Source organism: Rissa tridactyla, chromosome 2 (assembly GCF_028500815.1).
Source record: "Rissa tridactyla isolate bRisTri1 chromosome 2, bRisTri1.patW.cur.20221130, whole genome shotgun sequence".
Lineage (NCBI taxonomy): Eukaryota > Metazoa > Chordata > Aves > Charadriiformes > Laridae > Rissa > Rissa tridactyla.
Window position 1 is genome coordinate 5151006 of NC_071467.1, and position 10488 is coordinate 5161493.

Consider the following 10488-nt stretch of genomic DNA (forward strand, 5'->3'; position numbering starts at 1 on the left):
AAAAAAAAAGCCTGAATATGCTGCATTTTGTTCCTTTAACATTTTTTCATGTAGCATTTGTTTGCTTTCATTATTATTATTATTTTTTTTTTTTTCAAAAGTAGAATTACTAGCTACCTGTTTTGCTTTGGGGGGGACCCCGGTAGCATCTTAGCCCGTCGTTTGTCTCTCGCTCTCGTAGGATGTAGTATCCGTCCTTGGTTTCGCGCCGTCATTCGGGGTGGGATTTGCCCGGCATCGTGTACGTGAGGAGGTGGGGGGGGGGACACACCGTGAGGAAAATACGCTTTATGTCGACTTCAGGAAAAGGATACTATATTTCTAAAACAGACAATACATGTTCCTTATTCTTCACTATTATGGGGTTTTTTCCGCTCCCGCTGTTTTCTTGACTTTTTTCTCAAATACGAGTGCGGGGGGGGTGGGGGGGGGTGGGGGGGTGGGCAGCTTATTAACGGAGGGGAAAAAAAAAACCAAAGCGACCAAAGTTGCCGTGTTGGTCAATGTTTTTTGGGGGGTGATGGAGAAGCGGCGGGAGGGGACGCGGGCTCGGCCACGCTCTGCGCCCAGTCGCCCCGACGCCGGCTCCGGGAAGAGCCGGAGCAGGATCCCTCCTGCTCTGGCCGCTCGCTTGGAGAGGTGTATCCTCTACTTCTTCCTTTCTGAGTCCATAAAAAAAAAACCATCAAAAAATATATAAAAATCTAAAAAAAAATGTGCAGAGATGGGGAATTTTTGTTGAGAACTGTTGAAGGAAGCTTCAAAGGCTGTGAAATTGAGCATTTATTGTCATGTTTTTAAGCTTAGGTGGGTCCTTTTCCAAGTTTGTTTTACAGCTTGTAAGGTAAAATAGTTTGCACTACTTTTGCAATAAACTCATGAAAAACCTAACAGTTTCTGTTTTGGTTTCTTACTGTACATATACAACTAATACTAAAGATTTTAGCATAGTGTTTTTCACCTCAAAACGTAAGACTCGTAACAAGCTCCGAATGCTGTAATTCCTGACAAAATAATGATGTGAATGATATTTTATAAAGTTATTTTGTATGGTGTCGATTTTGTTTTGCCTCATAGTATGTCAATAAAATAAAATTCCTCATCTTTACAAGTGTGGCTTTGACGTCTTTTTCTCTTTTAATTCTGCCAATTTCTGCTGTTCCTTGTGCATTGTTAAGACTTTTTTTTTTTTCTTTTTTTTTCTTTTTTTTTTTTTTTGCCATGAGCACCCAGCGGGATGGATTCCAGCCCCCGGGTACTACACAAATAGCAGTTAATTTGCAGCATCGCTGCTGGGTCTTTCTTGCTGCCAGAGGTCAGAATCGAATTGAGAATTATGGATTGCTCCAGAAAGAGTTGTTAGAAGTCCCAGGGGCAGATCGGAGATCAGACCGCAGCAGAGATCCTTACGTGAAACCAAATTTTGCTCTGTGAAATCGTTAATCCGAATTTAAATGTGCTGGTCTGGCGGCTTTTGCTGTGATGGAAGAGAATGATCTCTGTTGCCCAAGAGACGAAAAGGTCTCCTGGTCCCATCACATCCATAGCATTAATCACTTGGGTGCTTTTCAGGTGCTTCCGTGGGCACCTGCCCGCTCTGGGCCCAGATTTCCAGGGGCAACATGTGCTGCTTTTAACCGTCTTACACTTCTAATCGTGAAATTATTCGTGGAAGGTCAGTATGTTGGAAACCACTTGCCTGAAATCCTGCCTTCTGTTGCTTTGAGTGAATACGCAGGTGGTTGGACTCCGTGATCTTAAGGGTCCCTTCCAACCTCGACGATTCTATGAAATACCTACAGCAGACAATTTTTCAATAAAACCAAAGTCAGCACTTGTTGTTTGCTATGAAGCATCAAGTGAAGGGGATATCAAGATTTGCAAGTACGCCGAGGAGCTCCTGGTGGGAGCCCAACCCTGCAGCCCCGCATTAGTTTTACTCAATAACATGGAATAAAGTCACAGCCGTCTCTGCCGTTTCAGGCAGAGCTTTGTTGTTTTGGGTTTTTTTTCCTTGTTTTTGAAATACTACGTTGAGTTGGGCGTGGTTTTGCTCCGTGTCAAGCTCTTGGGGGCAAACAAATACCACGCACTGGTTTTGATGGCAACGAGCTTTGGCAGATGCGAGGCCTCGGAGATGGCTGTGGCGAATTTTGGCAGCTCCGCAGTCCCCATGGAGGACTCCGGCTGAATGAATCCTGGAGGGTGTTCGAGTTGTTGCGGCCTCACTAATTGACAGAACATGTTGAGCATCCCCCAGGAAACTTCTAAGAGGGATGAAATATGGTAATTTATACTTAGTAACCAACGTTCTTTTGTCATTTTTGCAAGCTTGGGAAGCTTCATCTGCTTTGAGCAGCCTTGACGGGGGGGGAAGGATCTCGCAAGCTGGTATTTTGGGGGGGGGTGGGGAGGGGGGAATAGAAATATGGATGTAATAATAGATTAGATGGAAAGCGTCCCCTGGCCTGTGTTCCACAGTCTAAAATCCCTGAACACCTTAAACAGGCCAAGATCCGCAACTGCGAACTTTGACAAATACAGAAAGAAAAAGCAATGTGTGGCGTGAGCGAAGCTGCCGCTTTCCAGCACGGCGCCCCGTGTCCCACGCCTGTACCTTTGTCCAGATTTAGCCATTTATAGTGAGGTTTCCCGTGCTAGGGGTGGATAGATAAGGATTTGAGGGCAGCTTTCCAGTACCTGAAGAAAGGTTGTCCTTTGTCATGGACCTTCCTGTTCCTGCTTTGGGCGTAGGAAGAGGCTGTGTCAGCCCAGGCCGTGGTGGTTGGCTGGAGGGAAAAAGGTCCTTCAAAGTCATAGCAAAGCAGAGGGATTGCAGAGGCCCAAGCTGTGCTTGAGACCTTCAGCGGTGGTGGAGACCTCGGTGCTGGTGGGGAAGAAGACCCTGAGCTGTAAAAGGAGAGGTGCGAGACAAGCGCTTTTTCTTGTTTTCCCAGTTGTTTCAGCTGTTGTTTAGTGGATGGCAGGCAAACGATCCAGTTCCAGAGTCAGACACAGCACAAGAAGGACATGGACCTGGTGGAGTGAGTCCAGACGAGGCCATGAAGATGCTCTGAGGGCTGGAGCCCCTCTGCTGTGAGGACAGGCTGAGGGAGCTGGGGCTGTTCAGCCTGGAGAAGCGAAGGCTCCGGGGAGACCTTAGAGCCCCTTCCAGTACCTAAAGGAAAGATGGGGAGGGACTTTTACAAGGGCATGTGGTGGTAGGACAAGGGTTAATGGCTTCAAACTGAAAGAGGGGAGATTTAGATTAGATATTGGGAAGAAATTCTTTCCTGGGAGGGTGGTAAGACACTGGCCCAGGTTGCCCAGAGAAGCTGTGGCTGCCCCATCCCTGGAGGTGTTCAAGGCCAGGCTGGATGGGGCTTGGAGCAGCCTGGTCTGGTGGGAGGTGTCCCTGCCCCGGGACATAGGGGTTGGCACTGGGTGATCTCTAAGATGGAACTAGATGATCTTCCAACCCAAACCATTCTACGATTAGTTGTACTTTATGCCAAGGAGCGGCGTGCAGAGAGTCTCCTGCTTACCCTCACTGCTAGAACAAGCCAGACCAGCTCGCTTGGTATTTGCCCCGTTGGAAGGTGGGAAGCAGAAGAGCGTAGAGGGTCCCACCTGCAGGGAGGAGAGGACAAGGACCAAAACTGACCAAGAGAGTATTCCATCCCATCTGCCCCATGCTCAGTATAAAAGCTGAGGAGGGATCAAAGGGGTCAGACTCTTTTCTTCAACAGCCGGCATCCGAGGAGGACTCACTCTGTTCCTCTGCCTTTGATCCCGATCCCTACACTCCTGAATCCAGCTCTGGAATCCAATTCCCATCTGTCATTGGGTCCAGTCTGGGACTTTCCCAGTGCCTGCAGGTGATAGAATCATCATCCTGGGAGCTCGATACAGTTTTGTATCTATTGGATGTAACTTATTATTTACTTTTTATTATTTTATTGATATTTTCATTAGTTTCGTTTCTTCCAAACTCATCTCGGTGGCCAGTCCGGCCCAGCCCAGGTGTCGGAGAGGCTGAGCTACAGGACAACGGAGTGTTGCCTTCTGCTGGTGTGGGCTACTGGTGACCAGGGACACCTCTGCCAGCTGTGAACATGGCCCCGGTACGTAGCTGACAGTCAAGAACTGCGGTGGCCTTTTACCACGGCAGCAGGTTTTCCCCCTTCAGGTGACCCGCAGAGGACTGGCCGTGATCTGTCACGTCCCAGTAAGAGCATTTTGTCTTCAGTCCCAGGATACCAGTGCTCCCAGTCAGCACAGGCACACGGGGACTGGATCACGGTGGCAGTTTTTGTCCTGGACACGTTGGCTGGTCACACTGAGCCACTCTCCTCCCCAGGCTGAGGAGGTCCCAGTGTGTAGAGCAGTGACTGATGAACATCTCGGGAGATTTTTTTATCTTATTTTTTCCTTCTTTTAGGGTGTCTAAAAGCAGAGTTTCTCTGTTACCTACCAAACGTCAGTGGGAACAATCCGTCGCCAGCCCGAGTGGCAGCTGAACCAAAGTGCTAAAAATCCAGGAATGATCACCCCCTGGAGATTCCGAATGGTGGGAGATACTGGTGGCTCTTTTGGCACCTTTCATCAATTTTGTCCTTCATAACCTACACCTGGCTCCAGGACTGACCTGAAAAAAACCCCAAACCAACCCTTTCCAGAGGATTCCGCATACTGGACACTTGGGGTTGGCCACCCAAACAGAACTGGTGGTGGAAAACGCCAGGTCTAAAACGAAGTGGAACTGTGATTTCTATAAATATGAGCACCCTAAAACTTAGCAGCCCTGATGTCTTTCCCTCAAAATACACGTGCCCGGCCCAAAGACCTCTTTGCCAGGGCTGTTTGAGGTCGTTGCAATCCTGGGTTGTCACCTACGTGACGTAACTGCGGGGCGGGTATCGCTTGGCCTCAGCCATCGTACCAGTGAGCTGACCCATGGAGATGCCAGCTCTGGGACCAGGCTGGTCCTCTGTGACTCTCCAACACAGCTAGAACGGTGGCCAGTGGTTTATGGGCCCCTAAAACGATGTATCTCGTTGCCCTCTCCCCTGTTTACACCACAGAACTACCATGCAATTTTGTGCTAGGGTACAAATAGCCTTATTTTTTCCCCAAAAGCTGGCGAGTGCTCGACCCACCACGAGTTGAGCAATGCCGCAGAATTCACATACCCTACTGCAGGCACCCCCTCACCCGCCCCCAAAAGAGAGCATTCAGCCCTGTTTCCCACAGATCCCCATGCACTTCTAATAATATTTTTTAAAAAAAATAGCAAACCAACCCTTTTCAACAATAGTATAGCTCTGCGTACCCACTTGGGAATTTCTCGAGGGAATAAAGCATCGCTCGGCACTTGCTGCAGCGTTCCTGATACAATACCATTTTGATTTATGGTAACTTTGGGAAAATTTTTTATGGTGCAACATACTTTGGTCTTTTAAAATAAGAGCGTTTCTCACGTGGCTCAGTAGCTTTACACCTCCGCCAGTCTCTGATCTTACCTGCCTAACCCGAATTCTTACATTGTTGGATCAAAACGTGGAGTGCAGGAGGTGATGGAGTTGCTGGAGCCTTGTGTTTCAGTAGCAGCTTATTGTATTTGTGTCTTCAACCTAAGAGAAGCTGTCTTCTGGGCTTCCAGAAGCCCAGAATTATCCTGTCTGGGAAGACAGAGTTTCCTGGTAACTCTTCACCGTGCCAGCCAAATTCGGGTGCTGCTCGAGACATCTCCCTTCCTGACTGATTTAGGGCAGGTTTCTGCCCAGCTTTTCAGAGCAGGAGGTTTTGTTCCATAGGAATGTTCCCGTTACTTGAGGTGTTCTTCACATCTGGAGAGAGATCTCGGGCACTTCTCTCTCTCTCGTGACCCTGACCCTGTGCCAGCGTTGGTTGTGTACCAGCTGGTTAACACAGGTAACACTCCCCCGGCAGACGAGATCCCGTTAGTATTACTGACCTCTCAACGCAACACTTTTAGCCCTTTGTCCCGCCTTCCTTCCTGGAAAGATGAACAGTGAGCAGCACGCTGGGCTTGCGCGCTCATCACGTACGTGCCCAAAGCTGGAAAGAACTACAGAAAGCCTCTGCGTCAATTGTCACTTTTCATACAAAACATTTATTTTAAAAAGTTGCATATAAAGTTCTACACAGGAGGGTTACTATAGTAAAAAAAAACCCCAAAAAACACAAACCCCAACAAACAAACCCCGAAACAAAAACAAATGAAAAATCCAGCTCTGTCACTCACATGGTAAAAGAGTCGCTCATTCTCAACAATTCACGTCTAATAGACTTCACCGTGCATTTTGGTGGAACAGCATGGACACCCTGCAGCAGCAGAGCTCATTAGAGTACAAGGTTCTAGATGTACATATTTACACGGTTATCTAACGCGCGTGCTTCTCACCACCACAGCCGCAGGACCACACTCGCTCTTGGAATGGATCTCATCCTCTACCCTGTCTCTGTGCCCACGTGGCTGTTTAGGCTGCATGACAGAAGCAGCTGTTTTTATAAAGACTTTTTTTTTTTTGGTTAATGATCTTGGTCCGCTGGTGATGCCCTGGCACCGTTCCAGAGAAGCGAAGGGAGGGTTTGATCGGTTACTGGCGGCCCCCTCCCCGCCAAGGAGGAGAAGGCTGAGGACAGCAGACACTGTGTAAAACACCTCCCCTCACCTCATCTTCCGCTCCGAGGAGAAACGCAAACTGGGGAAGGACTCCCTTCTAAGTCAGAGGGCGAAAGAGCTTTTGGACTGAAAGCTGCCCCAAAGAAATTTTAAATTTGGATAATGATTGTCTGAAGAAGTCATTTTAAATCATCGGAGCAAGTTCTGCTCTTGGATTTACATGAGGCTCTTCTCACCCCGTCATGTTTCTGAGGGAAGAATTCCACTCTTCACCAAGTATAAAGTTCAATTTCTAAACTTCTTAAACAAAGCAAAAGCAGATGGCTCAGTATATAAATATATCCAGCATCTGGATTCTCAGTCACAAAAATAACATCCTTTATACAACAAAAAAATGGGTCAACTATGAAGCAATTCTCCATTGATCTTAAGATCCAACATCTTCACCAACAGTTACATCTTCATCCTCTTCCTCCTCATCCTCTTCATCACCTTCCCCCACTTCTCCATCTCGCTTCTCCTTTTCAAGCATTTTGAGGTATTTGCTAGCTAGGATCTTCTTTGGTAAGATATCTGGAAGGTAGAATTGTTTCTTTTATAGTTAGTTTGAATACTGACATTGCCTCATTAATACTATTGCATCCATACCGCTAATGAAATGAAGTAAAAAGGAGGCTTTGTTAAAAACATTATTATTTAAGTGAATAACCATGTAAGTTAGCCTGACCTTTACAGCTGTAAGAATAAAAGGGAACTACACCCTTATGGTACAAGTAACCAGAGATAAGGAATATATTTCACAACTGATTACTGGCAACTGTCTTTACTATCTGCTCATGTACATTATTTATTTGATGGACCTGAGAAAAAGCAGAACTGGGCGCTCTGAAAGTACGTCCACAGGGAACCCAGAGAAAGACTGGGCAGGGAATATCTTATTCTCGACCTATATCCTATGCCAACACCTTTTCTGAGCTAAGTGTTATGACAAAAATCCAACTACCAGTAAAAACTCCGCGCGCATGCACACGTGCGTGTAAATATATATACATAAAAGGAGAGGGGAGCCATACGATGAATCGCTTTGAGAAACAAGACTTACAGATTTAAATGTGTAATTTTGGGGCCACATAACTGCTCACATAAAGATGTGCAGCGATCTTGTTTTACAGGCTGAAAGCTTTCAGATGGAGTTGCTGGAATTTAAGAAATGCTTGAGGCAATATGCTGAGAACTAATTAGCCTTGTATAATTTTGAAGCACCAGAAAAATCCCCATTCACAAAGAAGTGTTTTCAGTGATGGAGTTTATGAGTTCCAGTTGAATGTTATACAGCAGATTAACGACCAGGAGAGCTGCGTCCTTACAAAACAATTCAACAAGAGCAAGATTTCATTTTCCAAATTACATACTGGATTTACCATCACGCTATAGATACCTGCAAGGAACTGAAAGGTCTCACACTCTTCTGCAGTGTGAGACAGGTCACTGTAAGTCAGAGCGTTCTTCTCCTTGCCTCTGCCATGTTTGTAGGAGTATGTAGCCAAATACTGAACAAAAAGCTCCTACAAAATTAAAACAAAAGTGAATAGTCAAACGATGAATTCACACATATAGTTGGCAGCAGTTTTCTTTAATCCCTGTTTAAAGACACAAACACTACATTTAAGTGTACACATACTGGACACTTTGTGGAGAGACCCTCTTATTTCAGAGGAGCTTAAGTTCAGCACACAAGTTGCATCTCCTTGGAGCGCTGACTGCAGGTTTGGGTTCTGGTACATCACTTAATTTGTGCCATTCTTCAACCCTTTCCGCAGGCCAGCAAATAACACTTGGGATCAGAAAGCAGCAGGGTATCATTTCCACACAGGCTAATTTATACTAATTGGCAGTGGTGGAAATAAGCTCCTGCGTTGCTCACAGACCCTGGGAGCTCAGCTGGACAGAAAGATGCCCAAATCCTCAGCAAGCTTGCCAACAACACCAAGTTGTGTGGCATGGCTGACACGCTGGAGGGAAGAGATGCCATCCAGAGGGACCTGGACAGGTTTGAGAGGTGGGCCTGTGCAAACCTCATGAAGTTCAAGGCCAAGTGCAATGTTCTGCATGTGGGTCGGGGCAATCCCAGGCACAAATACAGGCTGGGCGGAGAATGAATTGAGAGCAGCCCTGAGGAGAAGGACTTGGATCCCCAAGTTGGTGGATGAGAAGCTCAATGTGAGCTAGCAATGTGCGCTCACAGCCCAGAAAGCCAACTCTATCCTGGGCTGCATCAAAAGCAGCGTGGCCAGCAGGGCGAGGGGGGGGAATCTGCCCCTCTGCTCTGCTCTGGTGGGAAACCCCTGCAGTGCTGCCTCCAGCTCTGGGGCCTCCAACATCAGAAGGACACGGACCTGTTGGAGTGGGTCCAGAGGAGGCCACGAAGACGCTCCAAGGGCTGGAGCCCCTCTGCTGTGAGGACAGGCTGAGGGAGTTGGGGTTGTTCAGCCTGGAGAAGGCTCCAAGGAGACCTTAGAGCCCCTTCCAGTACCTAAAGGGGGCTGCAGGAGAGATAGGGAGGGACTCTTTGTCAGGGAGTTTAGTGATAGGATGTGGGGTAACGATTTTAAACTGAAAGAGGGGAGATTTAGATTGGATATTAGGAAGAAATTCTTTGCTGTGAGGGTGGTGAGACACTGGCCCAGGCTGCCCAGAGAAGCTGCGGCTGCCCCATCTCTGGAGGTGTTCAAGGCCAGGCTGGATGGGGCTTTGAGCAGCCTGGTCTGGTGGGAGGTGTCCCTGCCCAGGGCAGGGGGTGGCACTGGGTGGGCTTTAAGGTCCCTTCTAACTGAAACCATTCTATGGTTCCACGCAACCCCCTTTTGCCCAGCGGGAGAGCGAAGCCTGATGCTGCACGGCTGCCAGTGCCGGGCCCCGGCAGGAGGGGAAGAGCCGCTGGCTGGGGACGAGCCCGGCGCTGACACCGGGCGTCCCGGCGGCGGTGCCGGGAGGGAGGTGCGGGCCCGGCCCGGAGGCAGCGGCCCCTCGGGGAGGCGCAGGCCCAGCCCGGCGGGGAAGAAGCGGGGCCGGCCGAGCGGGAGGGGAAGGGGGAGGCGATACCGTGGCTTTGGCGGTGAGGAAGAGCGCGTCCTGGTTGATGCTGGAGACCTCCGGCGAGCTCTTCATGATCACGCGGATCCGCGACAGGGGCAGCGACACCAGCCGGTTCTCCCCGCCGCTCAACCTCGCCGCCATCTTTCACCCCCCCTCACCCCGGCACCGGCTCCGGCTCTTCTTCCCCAACCCGGCGAGAAATGGGCGGCAGCGGCGCGGCCCGCCGGGAGATGTAGTCCCCGGCCGCCATGGGGAGCCGGCGGGACTACAGCTCCCATGAAGCCGGGCGGAGGGACGACTACAAGCCCCAGGGCGCTCCTCGCCCCGCTCCCGCCCGCGGGGCGACCGCGCTTCCTAAGATGGAGGCGGGCGCCCTGAGGCGCCGGAGGTGTTTGGCTGCTGGTCCCTCGGGGTGGCGGAGTCTACCCTCTCCTTCCTTCCCCTCCCGCCATGGCCGCGTTCCCGCAGGGCCGTGAAGGGCCTGAGGGCTCCCCTGGCTCGGCCCCCCCCCCCGCCTGGGCCTCAGCCCCGGCGTCTGGGGAACTTGTTTTTAATGGGAAATAGGCGCATCCTGCACGCAGCCCAATTACAGGCCAGTGGCTGCAAAATTGTTAACTCGGACTGTAATTGCAGGCTGCTAAATACCTCTTTTGCTGCTGTAGTACACTAAAAGGGAATGCTGTCTGGTAATCCTGACGGTCATCAAACTGGAAGAGGGGAGATTTAGATTAGATATCACAGAA

General features: G+C 49.4%; 1 protein-coding gene across 1 annotated transcript; it reads right to left on the reverse strand.

Annotated features, from left to right (window-relative positions):
* Positions 1-6109: 6109 nt before the first annotated feature.
* Positions 6110-9947, reverse strand: CHRAC1 (chromatin accessibility complex subunit 1). The gene is made up of 3 exons (XM_054192942.1): positions 9752-9947; positions 8088-8214; positions 6110-7222 (listed from the first exon to the last, which is right to left on the reverse strand). Exons 1-3 carry the CDS (start codon positions 9884-9886, stop codon positions 7077-7079), a joined length of 408 nt encoding a protein of 135 aa, XP_054048917.1. The 5' UTR covers positions 9887-9947; the 3' UTR covers positions 6110-7076.
* Between the last annotated feature and the right edge of the window lie 541 nt (positions 9948-10488).

Coding starts and splice junctions, on each gene's coding strand:
- CHRAC1 (XM_054192942.1), bottom strand. CDS start 9,886: ATGGCGGCGAGGTTGAGCGGCGGGGAGAACCGGCTGGTGTCGCTGCCC. Junction 8,215..9,751: donor TCCTCACCGCCAAAGCCACG/GTATCGCCTCCC, acceptor TTAATTTTGTAG/GAGCTTTTTGTTCAGTATTT. Junction 7,223..8,087: donor GACCTTTCAGTTCCTTGCAG/GTATCTATAGCG, acceptor TCTACCTTCCAG/ATATCTTACCAAAGAAGATC.